The sequence below is a fragment of the Embiotoca jacksoni genome, unplaced genomic scaffold (assembly GCF_022577435.1).
Source record: "Embiotoca jacksoni isolate LCO1_2020_lvr unplaced genomic scaffold, fEmbJac1.0.p SCAF_22, whole genome shotgun sequence".
NCBI classification, from domain to species: domain Eukaryota; kingdom Metazoa; phylum Chordata; class Actinopteri; family Embiotocidae; genus Embiotoca; species Embiotoca jacksoni.
The window spans coordinates 9,903,451-9,924,651 of record NW_027185363.1 but is presented as its reverse complement, the minus strand read 5'-3'; the positions used below and the strand labels follow the sequence as shown (position 1 = coordinate 9,924,651).

Here is a 21,201-nt window from a genome sequence, read left to right as displayed (position 1 = left end):
TTTTGGTAAATGGTTGGGAGTGAAAATAGTAAGAGACATGGTGTGGAAATAAATGACAAGCCGAGCCGTCATTGTCACTTACTTTATACTGATGGCATATTCATTGCACTCTTTACTCCTGTGTCGAACCAGATAGGTGCCGTTTCCTCGGTCCAGGAGCTCCACCTCGGCCTGGTATCGCTCCATAGGCCCTGCAAACCTGAACCATCCATGAACAACTACTACACTTGCACTGCGATCAATCATTCTGAACATGAGGATGAGAACGGTCAATACAATCAATAACATGGAGAAAGGATGACTGGTGGTTATTGTTAGCAATCTCCAGTCGTTTGTTTTCACCACTTACCAGAGGTGTGCGGAGTAATCGACAGGTTTTGGAAGCTGGCATGGAAAAAAAATTTGGGTTATTTTGTGTTTTTAATATAGTCGATACAGAGGGTGGAGGTCATTAGTGGTAATGTGATATTCAAGCCACATCTAATGACTAAAATCTGTCTTCTACAGTGAAAAAAGAGCAATTGAAAGCACTACATTCCTTTGCCAAGACATCAATAGTAGCCATTATCCACTGAAAGCATTGTAATCACACTAAATTTGTCTTATTGATCACGAAAAATATGCACACTTACACACGGGCAAGGCCTCACAGCATCACTTGGAAAGAAGCCAATCTTGCTTGTCGCCAGGATTTTGCCCTGCAATGGCAACCGCTTGTTAATCGCATTATATTTGTCTGGGAGCAACTGCACTTCTCTCTCTCTCTCTCTCTCTCTCTCTCTCTCTCTCTCTCTCTCTCTCTCTCTCTCTCTCTCTCTCTCTCCTTCTCTTCCTTTTTCTCTTCCCCTCCCACACTCGCTTCAATAAATCCTCAGCAATTAGCACACAACAAGCAGTGCATCTAATTTCTAGCCCAAGTTAATTATGGTTCAAACTCTGCCGGCAGTTAGATTTGTACTGCATCAAAACAAGAACCTCGTTTAACACTAAATAATGGATCTTATTCTGGTCTTTGAATATCCAAACAGCGTGAGCTCCCTGGTTTGCACTAAAGACAAACAATTACATTTTAGCTAGCCCGCCTGAAGCAACCACAGGCTTAATATGAGAATCACTAATTCCTTTAACAAACAAATAAAAGACACTTTTTTTTCTTCCTCCGGCTAAATAAACATATTTAAAATAAATTACATAATTTTTATCAAGATTTGCCCCTACATAGCTTAGTTTATTTCATAGACTTAATTCTCTATCATGTATATTATCTTGTAGACAGTAATACGCATATGTATCAGCATTAAGCTCAAGATAATGAGTTTCGAGGTCAATTCAGAGTCCATCGAGTCAATCTGAGAAGACAAGGAGTGGTGAGGGCATGTGGAGCTCTTCATTCAGCTCTCTGTTTATGCTTTCCTCCTCACTCCTCTTTATTAGAGTATGAAATGCTTTTTGGGACCATGCAAGCCCTGGCAGTAACTAGATTGGAAAGCGAATCTTTACCCATCTCTATGATTCATTCTGTGTAATAACATTTCATCAAAGGTTTTTTTGAGAGCCCTTCTCTATTTGTTATGCCTTTGATAAGCGTATGATAAAGATTAAACTTATTACTCTGTCGGCATAAACAGGCAGCAGCCAAAGGATCAAATGAAATTACAGTGATTGATTGTATTGTTCTGCCAGTGGGATGGGGGATAATTGCCTTCTGGGTAACAGGGGATATGAATTCTCAATGTTCTGTAATTCCATCCTCTGGCGCCACTGGGGACGCTGAAGATTAAAGGTACCCTGTGGAGTTTTCATTGTAAACAAACACGGTTTTCTGAAGATTCAGTGTTTCTCACCAAAAACACATTGTGTGCAACCGCAAGACCCACGATAACAAATTTGTTGAAAACCAAACCTTTTACCGCATGCTTTGAAACTTTGTTTGTGTCACATTGGAGTCTTTTTCTTTAACAATAGAATTCTACATTTTACAGTTCATTACTGCTGCCAGATGTTGATAGGCATCACCGACCGTCTGCAGAATTGTTGCTCTACTGTAAGAAGTAACAAACTCCAAGCCATGAATAAACATGAACATTTTGAGGCTATGTGAACAATGCTTGGATGGTGATTGATACGGTGTTCTTTAAATAAATGAGTGTCTTCCAGTAAATGTACAGGTGTTACATTTTCATTAACACTTGTCGAATAGCTCTGCGCCTGCGATGTGACGGGCACTGCCACCTGCTAGAGGTAGCTAAATTAGCTGGCTGCTAAAACTAAAAGTTAACTTTCTTTTCCATTGCAATAACGGGCTGTTATTATGTTAAATATTACAATAGATGAACCAACTTCTTAGTAGTGAGTTTGTTATTCCACGTAAAGTAATAAGAGAAATAGAACAGCTTAACTTGCCCTGCGAAAAAATATCCAGCTTCACTGCCATCTTAGCTTTTGACTCCAGCGGAGTTTACTGTGTGTGATGTGGTGTGCTTTAGCTACATTTTAAAACAAACGTATTTAAGTTTGTCTAAATTATTGTTGGTATTTTTGTTCGTTTTTTTTTTCTTATGTTTTAGATTCAATATGCTGTTATTATTATTATTTTCTCAGCTTTGCTGCTTCTGCAGCTACTGCTTTCATAAGGCACTTCAGAAACCTGCATTTTGTCAACCCATGAGCGCATACACATTGTCATACAGTATGTGCATTGTTAGAACATATAATATAAACAATATGGGAATTTGTGCATCGAAACACTGCTCTGCAGTGTCACAAAATGGTTATAAAATAAACTGTATCATTACGCGTAGGACAGGAACACTGAGTGTTATCACATAATCCCTCTGATTATCCCTTTGCAGCATGCATGGTTGCCATGGTAGCAAACAATGCAGTGCCATCGGGTCTGTGGCATGACATTCTGGTTGCGGTTCTACCAGATTACAAGAAGTCTCCTGGCATTCATGTCCTCACCCTCCACCTTGTGCTATGTCACAACAGAGAGAAACATGGAGCACAGGAAATCGGGCTTACTGCCTACTTCCAGCCGTGCCGCTGGCAAAGACTGCAGTCCGACTGGAGCAGTACCAGAAGGAGGATGAGGCTTTAATGCCGCCGTAAAGCAGAGTGAGAAACAGCGAGGGAGGCTGCCGGAAGACCCCAGATAAATCGCCATCCTTTCAAAAATAGATAAGGTCAAACACGCTCAACCGCTGTCTGACCTCGTGAGATGCTTGCTAAATGTGCCAGCACACGAGGTTGTGCACCACCATTAAAACAGCCTCCAGAGGCCGAAGCGTCTGCTGTTTTATTGTTTCACTGTGGCACTCAATTAATCAACTGAAGCCGCTAATTGGTTAGATCATGCGATGTAGCCTCTGATTCAATCTAAAGAGTGAAAGAACAGACAGATACCCCATCTGTAATGTAATAGGGGTCCAGTGGAGTTCATACAGAGCTTTGACTGATATTTCTTATTGTTGCTGACCTCATCGCGCTGTCATATTTGTGGCTCACCTGACAGGACACAGTATGTGATAAAACAACCATAATACATTAGGAGATTTATAAGAAATGCTGGTCAAAGGTTGATAAATTGTTGACGTCACCACATTAATACTTTTTGAAAGCTTTTTTTCCACATCGTGGGACAGCCAGGATTATAGATGTGAGGTATAACGCTGCAACAAATTCAAACCCATAACACTGAAGGGATATCGCGTGCGCCGCACCAACCCAGTGAGCCGTAACATGTTATTTTTTCATAGAGTCAGAGGTAAAACGAGGATGAGCCGAGTGACACGCACCTGCCACCAGGAGCTGTGCAGGTCGGCAAACATCAGTTCAATGATATCCCCCGCATGAATGCTCAGTGGAGGCCCGCACTGGGGACAGGGGATGCCACTGTAGTCTCTGATCACAATCATCCGGGGTAAACCTGGGAGACCGGGAACACGAACACATTTATACTAAAAAAAATTTATTCATTTAAAAAAAGAAACATTTATGCCTCGTGTAGCCTGATCATCACTTCTGGGAGAAATATAGTGCAACTATTCATGACTGAGACAGTTATTACAGGAGAACACTACTGATAAGATGTATAAATAATGAAGAAAATAAGGTAAAGGTGAATCACAGACTACTGTACAATCGGACTATGACTAAAAGGAAAAAAGCTCAATATTGTGAGTACTTTTCTAAAGTTGTAGAGATGGATGGATGGATGGATGGATGGATGGATGGATGGATGGATGGATGGATGGATGGATGGATGGATGGATGGATGGATGGATGGATGGATGGATAGAAAAAAGCTCAATATTTTGAGTACTTTTCTAAAGTTGTAGAGATGGATGGATGGATGGATGGATGGATGGATGGATGGATGGATGGATGGATAGATGGATAGATAGATAGATAGATAGATAGATAGATAGACAGACAGACAGACAGACAGACAGACAGACAGACAGACAGACAGACAGACAGACAGACAGACAGACAGACAGACAGATAGATAGATAGATAGATAGATAGATAGATAGATAGATAGATAGATAGATAGATAGATAGATAGATAGATAGATAGATAGATAGATAGATAGATAGATAGATAGATAGATAGATAGATAGATAGATAGATAGATAGATAGATACTTTATTAATCCCCAAGGGGGATTTTTTTTTTTTTTAACTTTTCATTAAATCACAGGGTGAAATATGACATGGACACTATGACAAAGTCTTTTTAGTCTGCTTGAATAGTTGGACATGCGTTTCATTGCTGGTGAATAAATGAATGTTGGAGCTGGAAACAGTAATGTCACACTGTGTACGGACACACCCTGGAGTACACTGTTACATCACTGCTGCAAGGTGAGAGGTTAAACCACTGAAGGACAGCAAAAACAGGATGTTTGGCTGTCGTTAAGTTGCTGTTTAAATTTAGTTCTTCACTGCTGAGAGCATGTTACACCCCCCCTCTAGCACCTTTCATACAAGAAATGCAGCTGAAAGTGCTTTACAGCTAGAAAACCCCATGCAGTGTTTCACATTCAGGCAGATATAAAGGAACATAAAAAGATGTTCAAATGTCATTTAAAAATCTGAAAAAGAAATAAATGCATAAGAAAACATACAATGAGACACAAGACAACACGTTGATAAAATAAGAATACAGTTAAAATATAAAATAAAGCAAAACACATTTTAAAGGCGCAGTAGTGCAAAGTGCAGCAAGTGCTAATGAGCTTCAGGTGTAGCTAGTTAAAGACTAAAGGAGGTTTTTTTTGGGAGATGGAGCTCTCTCTGATATGACGATTTGCTTTCATATGTGCTTTTCTTTCATTTGAGCATGGAGGCCTGGAGGCCGTGCTTTCCAGTTTCTTTGTGTGTTAGTTTAGTTTGGTTTTTATCTGTCTTGGTTAAGAAGTCTTACACCACATTGTGTGTCTGGCCCAAACACTCCCCATCTTCTTGTTCTATTTGCCAAACCTCCAAACCCTGATAGTAAAGTTTTAGTTACTTTTTCCCTACAATTCTTTGGGTATGGCATCTTCAAATGTTATTTATGACTGTAACTGAGCACCACAAACAAAATTCTCCAGCACACCTACTTTGTATTGTTCTGACTGTCAACATCTCAGATGCTACTATCGCAAAACCTGTGCAGAAAAAAAAAACACCTCAGCCAGATAGCAGCAGATGTAAGAGGAAATATGCCTTTTGGTGACTCAAGTGAGCCAGCCATTCAGTCATTATTTCTATTTTTCACACTACTCATGCACAAAGCAGAGAGCCTTATTATCCTGAAGGTTTCAGCACATTTGATCTCTAACACAAACTTGGACTTGCTGACAGTCCTTTTGATTGAGGTCTACACAAACTAAAATGGCACTATTCTAAAAAAGCAGCCATTTACCATCTCCGGAAATTCATCTCTTTGATTCCTGAACGGCACAGCACCAATCTTTCCGCAGCATGCCAGACAAATACAGCCACGAGCATGCGGCTAAGGCTAAGACGAAACACCCCTGCCAACTTAAAAGACACAGCCATTTACTCTCGCCCAACTCGCACATCTAGCTCCCCTCAGACACATCTCCCCTCCAGCCATGGCTCCCCTGCAAACCAGCCCAAGGAAACTATTAGCTGACTGTGACCCCAGATGAATGGAATATCTCATATTCATGTTTTTAATAAGAACAATAAGCACGGCTGTCTTTCTCGTAAAGCCCCTTATGGAAATTGATTTATCACAAAGGCACAGCTCAGCAGTTGGGGCCGAGGCATATAGACTGCTGGAAGTGCTTTTCTGCCAGTATTCCTCCTGCCACGGTTCTTATAATGATTCCACGCACTCCGATTCATCTCAATGCTGTCTAGGGTTTAGGCATCACAGCATGCGGCGAGAAAAGGAGCTTTTTTTCTTTGTGCTCTGGTTAAGTATTCCTTCTGCATCCTATTATTCATTGGTTATTCTTACTCAAATATGTTTGTCAAGAATAAAGTGTTGCGGTTCATTTCCTCCTTTGAACCCTGTGTGTCAGCAGGAGAGATTCATGTCTTGCCGGGGTTTTTTGTGGCGAAAAAAAAAGACCGAAAAAAAGTTGAGTAATATGTGATCAAAAAGTATGCGAACATCTGAGGGTTAGCTTTAAACCACCATCCATCTCATCCAAGTCTGGCCTCTAACCAACCATCTCCTTTTCATCCTGTCTATGTTTCTGTTTTGCTACAGAACCAAGATGAAAGAAGCTTAAGAGGTACCATGTAAAGCCCTTAGCAGGTTTACAAAAGGGGACAAGACATACTGACCTGGGTCTGGTGGTGTTGTGTTGTCCTGTGAATGGAGAGAGAAAGTAAGAAGCCAGAGAGGAAAAAGGGAAGGAAGAAAGGAATAGTTGGATAAATATGGAGGTTGAGGTTGGTACTACCGGTGCAGCTTTGGGCTGACCTGAAGAATGAATCATACTCTTAATACAATAATTTTTCAGAAATCAAGAGTAAAACTTAAAAGTTTTGTTTTTGAACACTGTGGGCTATATTTTAATGATCTTAGCACACAGCCAAAAGCACATGAGCCAAGTGCTTTTAAAGCATGTCCAAATCAACTTGATCTGGCTGAACAGTGAATAATTTGAGTGCAAAGTAAGGTGCATGGTTCAAAAGGGTTTTACTTGGTCTGCTAATTAATCATAGGTGTATTTTGGGTGTAACACAAATGAGTGTCACCTCCCATTGAATTCAGACCAGGTTTTTGTTGGACAGTTATGTAATCACCAACATCGTGCCTGACCACACCTTATTTTAAGATGCTCAAATGGGCACAAGTGACTTAAAAAGTGAGGGTGCTGAATGGGAAAATGTGAACTGCATCAGGTCAGAAATTAGCAAAGACACGTGCTGCTATTTTGTGCCAGATGTGAGGAAGAGCTTTTACATTTTGGGGGGAAAAGAGTCAAACGAATGAATACATGATAAACGTAAATACTGGATCCTTGTATTCTTCTCCTGACTACAACAACCGTGCGTTTAAATCGTGTTGTAGAGTCGCAGATTGCAAAGACACAAATGTCTGGGAATTGTTTTGGTCATTCAGAGTAGAGAATTTAAAAGTCCATTTGATTTTCCTGCATAAACGGATTGCAGATAGGAAGCCTGGAGTGTATCACAGAATTAATTATGGACTCTGATTGTGTTTAATTCTAGTTCTGCTTCAACTTGTGACTCATAAGGAGTGTGCCACCAAAATTTTGGATAAAGCCAAAACCACAGAGAAACACCGGGAGCTATGATTGGGCAGCTGTTACGTGTTGACAGGAGCCTGGCCAAACAGGAGCTCCTGCTGCTTCTCCGGCTTGGACTTTATTGAATTTGTAGGCGGAACATTCAGTACGAGTCTTTGAATCAGGAGAGCCATCTTCAAATTAAAGCAATTACAAAAATTACTCTTAATGTTGCAGCGGGGGACAAATTAATTGAGAGAGACTACAATAGGCATGCTCAAAAGGCACATTATGAAAAAGTTCAATTTAAAAAGCCTTTTGAAAATCAGTTTTCAGATTCAATTATTGAGTGTTCCATCCATCCATCATCTATACCAGTGTATCCTTAACAGGGTAATGGGTGTGTGTGTGTGTGTGTGTGTGTGTGTGTGTGTGTGTGTGGGTGTGTGTGGGTGGGTGGGGTGGGGGGTGTGTGTGTGTTGGAGCCTATCCCAGCTCACTTTGGGCAAAGGCCTTGGACAGATTGCCAGTGTATCACAACAAATACCATTCACATCTAAGGGCAATTTTTGCAGAATTAACCTGACACGCATGTCTTTTGGACGCTGGGAGGAAGCCGGAGTGTCCCGGAGAGAACCCACCCAGGTACAGGGAGAACATGCAAACTCCACACAGAAAGGCTCCAGACCAGAATTCGGACCCAGAACCCTCTTACTGTGAGGCGACAGTGCTAACCATTGCACCACTGTATTTTCTTTCATTATATATTGTGTAGTGTATATTACTCAAATTGAATTAATCACATCAAGATTTCTTTTATTCATAAATTCAGTAATAAATTATAATTAAAAAACTGTTTATCCCTGGTACACTCCAGGTTACACAGACTGATAGCTGAAGTTTAAATGTTCCACAAGAGTCCAGTGTTTCTATGATGAGAATATCATTCAAAGGAAAGTTTAAAATGCAATGACATTTGTAAAAACAAAACAATACCAGCATCTTAAATACCAAGTCATTTAAATACCAATACAGTATCTGTTAATGCCCTTGTCCATAGGTGGAGTGCATGTGTGCCCCGTTTGCACATGTATGGAAGTACATCTGCTATGTTATGCCTCACTAATTATGTTATCTTAGGTGTCTAAGTCAGAGAAGAGAAACGGTCCGGGTCTTACCTTGGGCCTCGGCTTGACAGGATCTGCAGTCAGGTGAGATACAGATACAGTGAGACAGTGAGGAGAATACAATATGAGAGTGTGTGGTGGCTTCCTGACATACAACCTCAACTGTCAACCTCTGCTGGCCCTCATCACGCCTCTGAATGCATAAAGACCAAGGCACTTCTGCTAGGAGGGCTTGTCAAAAGCTTGAGTCTGTGCATTTAGGAGACGGTAGTGTACCTGAACTACAGCACCGGAGAGGAGCTAAAGACTAAAGGCTGGCGTACGATTCAACAACTACTACATATGTATATAACAGCTTGCCTATTCAAAATGTACAAAGTCTAAACATATCACGTATAATACCAGTTTTCCAACACTGAATTGTGATTATTTTTCAGGGGGAAATAAAGTAAATTTCAACATGAGGGTGGCAACATATGGGGCAGTCAAAGGGTGACAACATCTACGGATATTAATTTGAGGATCACATGTATTTACAACAAATTTCATAGAATACCAGCTGGTGTAAGGTTGTCTATCTGACACAAGTGTGTGGCACTAGAGGGAAGCTCACAGAGTGACCAAAATGTAAAGAGGTCCTCCTCTAAGGGGCATGAATGTGCTCAGTAAATTTCATGGAAATCTGCCTTTTAGATTTTGATATTTTGTGTGTATAAGTGAAATTCAGACCAAAGGAAAGGTCACCAAAAACATTTGAGGATTTTTGTGAAACAGCTGGTTTGAGAGGTCTCACCTGTCCTGCCACAGACTCCCAGTCGACCCAGACACTCCTTATGAGCCCCCAGGCCACATTTCAGACAGAGATAACCCTGGTTAAAGATGCCCCTGGAGACAGTAAAACACAGGATATATATTTCATGTACAACGACGTCCTTAAGAGAAATACCTTGACATTTGGAATGTTCTGTCTCCTGTCACACTCTCAAGATAAGACAAATTACCAGGAAATGTCCTTCAGCTTTCAAAAACCATAAAATGGCTCAACACTTAGATACGTTTTATATTATAGTATAATGTATATCTATTTCACTTAGTAACCAGTTAGCTATTTTCAATAAGATTAAGAGCTAAATAAAAAGAAAATGAGGAAATGTGACTGAAAACTATAATACAATGTCATTGTGTTCTTTCATGCCTTCAATATGAAAGGACAATTAAAAGTGTGTTTTTCTAAGAAAACTATCAGTGCAATAACACATGATGGTTTTTCATACCAACAATGTGTGCAGTTACAGACTCAGTTACAGAGTCCTAAACAGAACTTTTTTTTTTTTTTTTTACTCTCCTAGGACTTTATCATGATGCCCGAATCTTACCTGAGCAAGAGGTGACAGAAGCTACAGGAAGTGATCCTCTCAAACGTGTGCATCTTGAACTGGTGGGAGTTGTGGTTGGCCTTCTCTGGTCGAATATTTGATCTAAGACAGGAAGAAGGAGTCAAATGAAAACAAGGCTAAGATCAGCCAGCAGCTCTGCAGGGCTGTATTTAGGCTCAGCAGTGCTTTGGGCTAAATGCTAACAACAGCACGCTGATATGCGCAGAATCACAACGCTACCGTGCTGCACGTTTAGCGGGTATCATGGCCACCATCTTGGTTTAACATGTTGGTGTTCTGACATTTGCTAAATGTTTTAGCGCTAAATACAAAGTACAGCAGAGGCCGATGGGAGTGGTATTACACTTTAGTGCGCAAAGATAGTTTGGCCTCACGGTGAAAATATATATTAAAAAAAAAAGTCAGGGGATCACCAAAGTATAGACAATCTAAGGAAACATGAACGCGTCTTCATAAATTAATGGCAAATAAAACTCAGTCTGAAATTGAGCTGACCAATAATTGTTGGTTGAATCTTCACCCAAAAGCATGTCATGGTGCAACAACAAAAAAAAGAAGTCAGGGGATCACCAAAGCCTGTATGGTTCATCCTACAGGGACCACAAATGTCTGAACCAAATTTTGTGGTAATCTGTCTGTCCAATAGTTAGATATTTGGAGAAAAGTTGTGGGCTGATCAATCAATAATTGTCATTCCTGGAGTCGGGCTGCTGGCACGGCTAAAAACGGGATGATTGAATTTGAGTGTCTCAGTAGTGGGAACAATTTTCTTTCAATTGACTGAAAATACAAATCAATTTTCATAATTTCTTTTATCAGCTCAATGAAGGAGTGAAGGCCTTTGTTATTGCAAAAATAATATGCTGTTTCTTCCTTCAAATGACTGAAATAAAAAGCAATTCTACCGCCAGTGCATGTGTACGAGTAAATGAGGAGGACTGGAATCAGCCCAGACAAATCCTTTTTTGATCTGCATGATGTTGGAACATGAGAGGGGGAAACATGCATGGCAGAAATAGGCAGACTTCCTGGAACGTGAACAAACACGACTGACACAAAAACTTCTTTTTTTTTTTTGTATTTAACATTCTCCGGAAGCCACTTAAACTGAGTGCTCCCATAAGTGAGTCTTTCATCAGGAGCGCACATCCTCTTTGGTAGGTACAATTTTCACTTTCAGCAATTGGCCCCTTCTGGTGTCATTAACCAATGCACATGTAGCTGTTTTCAGATAAACTCTATGTGTGGCAGAGCGGTTTCAAGCATGGGATGACAGTGATTATTGTTATTTTTTTAATTTGGGAAAGTACACATTAAGCTTTGCACAGGTGAGAAACTCGTATGTTACTACTGTACCTTAACATTCAGTCCATGTTAGAGAAAGAGAAGCACTAAAATCACACATTGTTTAATGCAACCGTCCCATGCTCTGTGTTGTTGTTGTTGTTGTTGTTGTTGTTGTTACAGTAAAAATATTATTAACAATTCAGAAGAGAAAATGTATTCAGCAAGGCCACAGCAGATAGTCAGAACGCATATCAGGGACATTGTTTCCATACAAACGCATCTCAAACACAAAAGCATTTCTTCAGTCAATCGCATTGTAATGTCAAAACAACACAGTAGTCTCCCAAATCAACATAAAAGGATGCAGACAGGATATCTGCTTGCAAAAACCTCCCACAGTTACAAAATAATACAAAAGATATATCTCAATAAAGCGTTGATTTGAAGAACCATCGAGGCGAGAGTGACTTTTTTGTATGTTTGCAGCTCTTTGGAACAGTTTGTGCGCGTGTGTGTTATCGTACTTTTGTCAGCGGTGTGTGCTTGATTACAGCTAAGACCTGATCAAACAGTACACATGAAAGAGTCAACACCTCTCTCGGCCTTGGAATAACACGCATGCAAACAAAGAGAAAATAAACACCACACACACAAGCGCGCAGTGTGATCGCCGGTCTCCTGCACGGCTCGCACACTGTCACGACTGGCGTTTTGTGCCTCCTTGTACTTACATGGCCATTTCGAACTGATCCAGCCACTTCTTCTTCAGCTCTCTGGTCTTGAAGAAGAGTTCAAAGCCCGTGTGGCCCTGCTGGTGTGTCACGTAGAACCCGTAGCACCACTGTTGATTTGGGTAAAAAAAAACTGTAATCAAACTCCAGGTTTATCTTTTTCTGATGCATGTGCATGAACATTTACATATTTATGTGTGGAGAGACCAGCATGGATACATTTACACTGTAATAATTATCTCTCAGACGTTTCAGTTTGTGTAAATGTTGCCTCACAGGGAGTGTAAGCCGAGTTTAAACGAATGCATGTTTTTCTTCTCATTTGTGTCATAAATCTCGAGTAACAGTTCAGGTTTCTGTCGTGTATTTGTAGGTTAAAGAGTATAAACATGCAGTGTGTGATGATGTCATTGGAAGTTACATGAATAGATGTACAGTTTGAAATGCCTTGTGGTGTTACTGTTAAAACAACCATTTATATATGTATATATATATATATAAAAAGAAAATACAGAAGTAACTGGAGAGAAAATAAATGACACCCAAGATGCTGTGGTTTTACTAGTAAATGTAAATACCCTGAAAGGCTGATATTGCAGTTTATGTGTTATTTCAGTCAAAATATGGAAACCAGAAAGGTAATTTGTCAGATGGAGAATATTACTCTGTTCCCATGACACATAATATTAAATGAATAGTTTGGGATGGCATGTTTATTCACTTTCTTGATGAGAAAATCGTTACCACTCTTACATTTCTTAATATGAAGCTGCAGCCAGGAGACAGTCACCTGATCTCTACATAAACACTGTTCGTTGATTCAGATTAAATAAATATAAAATGTGTTAATTATCTTTAAAAGTTGCCGCTAGGGAGGTTTTGTTACCTCAAGACAAAGCCAGTCTGGCTATCTCTCCACAGTGTGTTTAGCCAACCAGCTGCATCGCTTCATATATACTATACACACACGAATGCAATCAATCTTTCATCTAAGAAAAGGAATGAGCCGATTTTCCAAAATGTCAAATTATTGCCTCATTACTTTAACACACATTGGCCAACCTGCAAGAATGGTGAACGTTGTTTTATTTATTTCCTTTCAATTTTAAATTCCCTCGTGTTTCGGTCCACCTAATTGCAGAGTAATTAGAACGCATCACTAGTTCAACTCGCACCGGACCCTTTCCACGTCATTCTCCTGCAATCTTTCATTTCAATCATTTCCTGTCTGTTTCTACTGCATTTATCCAATAGAAAGGAAACACAGCTAAATACAAAGACAATCAAATTCCCTCATTCTTTTTACTTCCTCTAACCCCCCCCGCCCCCCATTCTGCCCTAATTGTTGCTAGTCTGATTGAAATTTCTTTTGAAAAGATTGAAAAAAGTTACTTGTAAAAGTTTGATTCTGGTTTAATTCTGGTATAAATACACATAATATTAAGCCAACCATGAAGCTTCAACCATTCCTATCACCCTCTGTTTTCAGGTTTAACAATGACAGGACAAAAAGGATGCATCAGACAGCCCTCTCCTGACTTACAGCTGTGCATGTAATACTGTCATCAATCCTCACTGGTTTTAGTCCATGTACCCTGGGGCCAAACTTGGTGCCACCAGCCTCACAGACCAACCAAACAGTGTTGGCTGCTGGATTTTGTCAGCGTCACAGAGAGCAGCAGCAGCTATGGGAGTTTAACCAAAGTTCTGCACAAAGACGACTGAAGACCTTAAGCAGTGACAACACTGAATCAGAGTCTGCTAATCTGCCGCAGAAAAACCAGACAGCTTTAGAAAGTCCTAAATTTAGGAACATTACGTTTAAGCCAAAAACCTGTCAAAGATCTTGACCATGTCTTATAGGAGTTAAATCTATTATTGAAAAATTCAGGACAAAAATATGACTATTGCTAGAAAGTTCTCTCTTCAGCACCACATACAGGTTAGCAGCTATTCAGAAAATGGTTTTCAATCGCTGGCCTCCAAATAGCTCCCCCGCAGCACTTTCAGGTTAAATGCCTTGCCCATGGGTACATTAAGGGTCATTTTTCAATCAATTCCCAAAGCTCTCTGCTTTTTGCCACTCTAAACTGCTCTGGCTTGTTGTGCCATATCTAATAACGGGGAAAGTGGTGGGGTTTACCTGTCAGTGATTGGCCAGCCCTGCAGAGTCCTGAGTGTTTTAGAGCTCCGCTGAGTGTTAAATCATTGATGGCTGTGTGGGTGCTCAGTGGCACCATGCTCAAACTCTGAAGTTTCATTTAGCAGGAAATGATATATAGCTTTAAGTAGCCTTGGAGGACTGCACACATTCATCACCTGATATTAGCATCTCCGTCTGCGGTGTGTGTTTGTGGGTGTAGGTACACTGTATCTCTATGTCTGTGACTATTTGTCTGCCTGTGTAAAAGCCTTACTACAAATGAATTATTGTGTGTTTTTATGTGCATCTTTAAATAAAGGTTATGTATGACTGAGTGAGCATTATGTAGGAAGACGGCTAAAAAATAAAAAAGGATCAAGACATTTCCGAGCATGTTTAGTAAAATTATACTGTCTGACTCATTATTTGCTCAACACAATCCATTCACAACAAACACACAAACGCAGGCATAATCCCACAAAGCACATTGAGACAATGACCATACATGTTAAATACCAATTACTGTCATGCACATATCCCACACAAACACATGCACTCATATCATGAGTGCACAAATGAGGACAATAATCCCTTTGATAAAAAAAAAAAAATAAATAAATTAAAACACAGAACCATCTAATTCTGGCAAGCTGTCAGTTTCACATTAGCAATCAGCACTAGAGTGAGAAGACGCCATCTGCGAGCATACATCAACAAGTCCTCTCCACAGCAATACGTTCCTATCAGGCGAAAGACAGCAATACTGTGGAAACCGTACGGGGTCACAAAATGTCTACATACAGGTTTTTACATCAGGGTTTTCCTTAAAAAGGAGAAAAATCCACTGAGAGATTATGAGAAAAGAGTATTTGGTATTTATATTAGCAATAAAATCACAGCCAAACACATGAAAACGTGTACCGGTATATATGTACAGTATGCATTAAGAGACCCTCCTCAAAATCTGAGGTAAATACAGATCAACTTTGCAATGCAAGAAAACAAAGTGACCAAATACTAATATAGTATATTGTGTTTTCTCAACTGACTGACCTTTTTACCCTCTCTGTCAGACATGGGGTTGTTGGTGATCTTGAAGAAGTTGAGGTCAAGTATGTCTTTCATCTCATAGTTGTCTCCTCGTCTCTTGCAAACAATGACAGCCACATCAAATAAAAAGATGTGTCTGTGAAATGAGAAGACAGAGTGTTATATTACTTTATTATTACACTACTGTAAATTTATTGTGAGTAGAGGTGCCCCCATATTGTATTGTTCAGAATAATTTCAATATAATTCTTAATATGATCAAACAAAATTCATATTGTGATAATGGAACACTGTTACACAGCACAATGGTTAGCGGTGTGTATTGGAAAGAAATCTGGCAATATGATATGTATCATAACACTTTGTTATAAATGTATGTTATTGATATTAATAAGGAAATGTTTTTTTAGTATTTTGTCACATTGTCAAGAGAATAGTTATTGTGGAAATACACTGAAATATCATGATATTTATTGGCCATATCGCCCACCACTAATTCTGACAATCCTAATTTCTCTTTAGGACAATGAAACTGAAGTAGGACAACCTGTCTTGTTTCCGCTTGTCAATGCTGGAGACCATGCGCACCTCTCCGTCTCCTTTTGGCCGACCGTAGGTGTTAAGTTGCTGATTCTGCAAGTAAAATATGAGGAACACTCAGGATGTTTTTTTTTTTAAAGCAAACTTCTTTTACAATGTCAATGTCTCATCCGTCTCAAGCCTTGAAAATTGTTGTCATATCTGATCATGTCAACCTTTTCATGGAGAACTGAGATCTATCAAAACTCCTCCCATTTAAATAGTTGAAAAGAAGATTAAGATAAAAGAAGATGTTTTATTTATCAATAATTTCTGGTACTAGCGTCTGGAAAGCTGTGGTGCATTTGTCACTGCACTTTTGGGAATGCTGGCTATAGTCTCTTTGGAGATCTTTCAGCCTCCTGAAATGCAACCCAAACCAAAAACCGGCAGTTCCGCCGACTGACCCATCAGAAAATATTCCTGGTTCGGTCTCACCTCCAAACTGCCAGTAAAACATCGTCAGCTGATATCAGTTGACTCCTGTAATCACCAATGACATTCATTTAAGTCACCAATTGTGTTCAATCAAGAAAAAGGTGTTTCTAGTCTGAGAAGCTCTCGTGGTCTTTCATTCAGATGTTGTTTTTTTTTCCTTGACCACTTTACCTCATCTTGTTTGCACACTTGTGATGACATCTCCTGCCTTATAAATTACATGTAACATTCTTGTAGTGTTCTGTGTACTATACTCCAGGCTGAAACCTACACTCTCTTGATAATCTCTGACAAAAATATCAACCTATTTTATGTTATTATTGTATTCATATCTTAATAAAAGGCAATAATGACTTGCAGCTACTGTAAACAACATTTTTAACTGGTTTTACTAGTCATTTTCATTTTCATTATCGAAATATTTGCTGATTATTTTCTAAATTATTGATTTAAAAAGATAAAATGTCCCAGAATAATGTATTAATAATCCCAGTTGAAGGTGTTTTGTCAAACCGAAAGTCTAAAACCTAAAGGACAACAGTTTTTCATCAATTATGACTAAGATAAGTAACAATTCTTCACATTTAGCACTTTTGTTTAAAAAAAAAAAAAAAAAAAAAAAAAAAAAAAAAAAAAGGACTGAAACAATTAAGTTATAATAAGAGTAACTCTATCACTGATTAGTTTGTTTTGTTTTAAAAGAGAGAAGTATGTTTACTTATACCTGTATTACAAGTATGCAGTATATTGGTGTCTTGTGAGTTCATGTAGGTGTTTGAGTTGTTTCCTCTGTTTCTGTCTGATTTCCTCAGATTTTACCAAATGAAAATACCTGCAAAAGCTTACCATCAGCGAAAAGGAAACAACACGTCTTCCTGATGTTTTGCACTTTCACAAAGTGCACACTAACAGCAGCTGGTAGTTGCAGGAAAAAGTTTTTGGTTTACCAGGTTTTCGATGGACCTCTGGTACTGGTCAATCTCCCTCAGAGTCTCATTATCTCTCTTCACCTCGTTGACGTACTGAGCCAGGTCCTGGGCAACACGAACCCACACAGACACACAAACACACATATTTGTGTTGGGTTAGTTTGGTTTAAAGGAAGTGAAATGTGTCAAACAAAATAAAAAAATCAGTCTGTAAGGATGATATTTAGTAGTGTACATTTAAAGGAATAGTTTGTACATTTTGGAAAACGCCTTTTCAAAACACGTATTTGGTCTCATGATGAGGTTTAGGATGAGAGGATTTCTATTGTAGTGTAAATATGACTAGAAGTCTAGTTGGTTTTATGCAGGCTAATCGAGCACATCATATCTCCATAAAATTCAGTCTTAGTACCAGTTAAATCGAGATATAATAAAGATTTTCTTACCTTTGGACATAACTGAGAAAGCCGTTTCCCCTCATTATGCTACAGTTATGCTAATTTATGGCGCAATATTGTTTCATTTTTAACAAACAATTATGAGTGGTATATATTTTCTGTTGTCTTCAAAACAAATGAGCCCCACAATGTTACATATACCCCCACACTATTCCTTTAATTTTATACGTGTGCATGTATGCTGTTTTTTGTGCTTTTTTTGTGAGCGCCGCATTATCGGCACATAGATATTAATAAACAAACTGAAATCCTAAAGTATAAATCAAGCCTTCGAGTTGTCTTAAATGATGTACTTCCTGCCTTTTGGATGCGAGGTGCTCAGGCTAGCTGCTCAGGATACCTTCAGGGTTAGTGAGGAGGGCACTCAGCTTTAACTAACGTAGTGTTAAATGCAAAGCTTTATCAATTCACCTTCATTTGAAGCATGAATGATTTATGACTTTGTATGTTTTTTTCTTTTCATCAAATAAAAACATCACGGTTGAGTGGCAGAGACCATTTCAAATTATCTGCTAAATCAGACTGCTTTTGGAAACAATCTAAAATCACAATGATTACACACCATTTACCGTAAAGCACTGCACTTACTTTCATGGCATCGAGAGCGATCTTCAAGTTGCTCTTGTCAGCAGCATCGTGAGTGTGTTTGACCAGCTCCTGTTGGAGAAGGACACAAAATAAATGGCAGACCACATCCTCTAACACAAATCGATACAACTGCACATGGAGGATCAATGGTTGGATTATTGATTTGATAAAATTAGTCTGAAAAGGCAGCTTCTGTCCTTTTCGGACAAAAGCCCTTTAGATTTTCTTTTAGTTTCCGCTGATGTGAGCAGTAAAAGGAATAGCTTCAGATAATACCATACAAATTATATTATAATACACTGAAAATACAGCTAAATGAACAGATACAAAAAGAAATCATTTTCTCTTCTTATTTGTTTCATGTACAATTAGAGCTGCAATGATTAGTCAATGAATAGATTAGTCCATCAACAGAAACCTAATCACTGACTATTTTCAAAACCAAATCAACAGATGAATTGATTGAGAAAATAATCTTTAGTTGCAGACCTATACACAATATAATGAAGCTACATAGCAACGAGCGGTGATGGACTTTAACAAAGTGCTTTAACTTAAATACAATTTTGGAACAATTAATAAAGTTCATTTTCTACATTATGAATACCTAAAATGCATTGCATACTTATACTTGAGTAATGTCTTTGATGCCATACTTTGACTTGTAGTATTGCAACATCTACTCCAGTAAAAGATCTGAATACTTCTTCTACCACTAAATACAACAATGTCATTTTTATTCCATTTGAGGGCAGAAAAAGTTTAAGGCGAGGCTTGTGTTCCAGTTAATAATATAAGCATTCATATTTAATAAACCAAATACCTAAATAACTAGGAATCCAGCCCAATTAACAAAACATGTATGAATAAAAATTTTTAAAAAGCTGTACAGGTGAGATTCTACAAATACTGCAAATATCATTATAGAGACAGAAATAATATTCTGTTCACACCATCTTGCCAACACCCACATGCACGTCTACAACTTTAATCAACACATGAAAGTTTATTGACGGTAATGCAAACTGCACAGAGGAAACGATCTCTGGATGAAACCTGCCCAGAATCTCCTATGGAAGACTTTAATTGAATTACCATCAAAACTCTAGTTTTTAAACAATAAAGAAGACATGAAACAAATGACCTCATACTAGTCCACACTGAAATGTTTCCACAGCAAATATCATTACATATTGTAACATAAAACTTAAATTTTCGATTGCTGTGCTTCATCTTTTGTTCTGGCTGACAGATGCTGCTTGTTAATAACACATTCTGCCAATACTTTATTTGCTGTGTATGTATAGTACAAAAATGACACCATCAAGATGTAATCATAATCATAGCAATATGTATACTATTTGTGTTTAATACTAAAGGAGGGTGGAATCACTTACGGTGTGATTACCTCTCTAATAACATTATAAAATAAAGAGATTAACTACCCTTCGAAGTGTCTGTGTCATGGAGGCTATAATGCTCCTTCCCCACGGAGCCGTATTCCTCTATCACTTCATTTCAGCCGCCCCACTTCCCTTTCTTTCCTTTTGGCCCGGGGCACACAGTTTCTCCCCGGGGGGGAAGTTGAGAACTCCAGGGATCAACGCCATTTACCATGAAGGCCTTTACCCTCAACAACAATCTTCAACAGCTCTCTAGGCGCGGCCCCCATCTGCACTGCCAGCTATAGTCTGACCTCTGATTCATACTAACCAGGGGAGACGGTGTCAGACAGTTCATCAATGGGCGATGAAATTAGCGGGATTTTTAAAAAGGCTGCATGTCTGGTTTCTACAGGAAGTCAGTGTGAGTGATCAGTTTACACAGAACTGATCTGTAGTCGGATGCATGTCTAAATTTACGAACTCCAATCTCCAGTTTAAAATCAGAGGATGATTTTAAATGGCATCCTTTCTAACCAAGTGACAAATATTCAGTGATCTTTCACTTAAAAATCCTTATTTAGGGAAATTCTGGAAATGTTTTGAAATAAAAAGCGACTATTCACTGTATTTCTGGATGTCAGATATCAAAAAAACCTAAATGACCTGTCAAACGTGTCGGCAGTGTTTTTTACAGTCTGGATTTGCTGGGAAACTGTGAAGGGAGGACGAGATTAAGCAAATATCTGGAGGATGTCGCCCTCAAGTGGTGATTTTTAAACCGAAAGAAAAGGGTGAAATAAAGTTGCTGAAATTTCTCAGTTTCAGTCCAAAGTGATTAAAATCTGCACTTAATTAAAACAAAATAAAATAATAATAATGATAGTTATAGAGATGGGTACATTTAACATCTGTATATTATGAATATTTCTTCCTTCCTACTGTACAGGTGAAAACAGAAGCAGAGCTGCAACAAACAATTATTTTCTTAATCTTTAACTTAATCTTTTCATCATTAGATTATCAGCAAATAGTCAGAAATGCCTTCCCAGTTTCCCAGAGTCCACAATGATGACTTCAGATGTCTTTTTTTTCCAACCGTCAGTTCAAAAACTTTAAATTTATCATCATAGAGGAGTAACAAAATAAATCACATTTGAGGCTAAAACTAGTGGGGTTTTGGGATGTTTTTCTTGCCATTTTTGCTTAGAAAATAACTGAAAATTCAAAATTGTTTCTCTGATGATAGATTCATCGACTAATCTTTGCAGCTCTACACATAAACCTCTATGACCCAGCGCAGCTGCTTACTGTAAATGCAGATATAGTACAAAATAAAGGTGTATTACTGAAAACAAGTACTCAGCGATA

General features: G+C 38.8%; 1 protein-coding gene across 1 annotated transcript in view; it reads right to left on the bottom strand.

Moving 5' to 3' along the window:
- The window catches only part of LOC138203172 (guanine nucleotide exchange factor VAV3-like), a 47,666-nt gene that overhangs the window by 11,852 nt on the left and 14,613 nt on the right, over positions 1–21,201 (bottom strand). The window contains exons 11-23 of the mRNA XM_069157870.1: positions 18,449–18,517; positions 17,421–17,507; positions 16,004–16,089; positions 15,460–15,592; positions 12,264–12,373; positions 10,225–10,326; positions 9,642–9,733; positions 8,900–8,922; positions 6,811–6,835; positions 3,798–3,928; positions 633–698; positions 350–384; positions 83–199 (exon numbers count right to left, since the gene is read on the bottom strand). Of these exons, the coding sequence (XP_069013971.1) occupies positions 83–199; positions 350–384; positions 633–698; positions 3,798–3,928; positions 6,811–6,835; positions 8,900–8,922; positions 9,642–9,733; positions 10,225–10,326; positions 12,264–12,373; positions 15,460–15,592; positions 16,004–16,089; positions 17,421–17,507; positions 18,449–18,517 (1,076 nt within the window). The remainder of the gene's footprint in view (positions 1–82; positions 200–349; positions 385–632; positions 699–3,797; positions 3,929–6,810; positions 6,836–8,899; positions 8,923–9,641; positions 9,734–10,224; positions 10,327–12,263; positions 12,374–15,459; positions 15,593–16,003; positions 16,090–17,420; positions 17,508–18,448; positions 18,518–21,201) is intronic.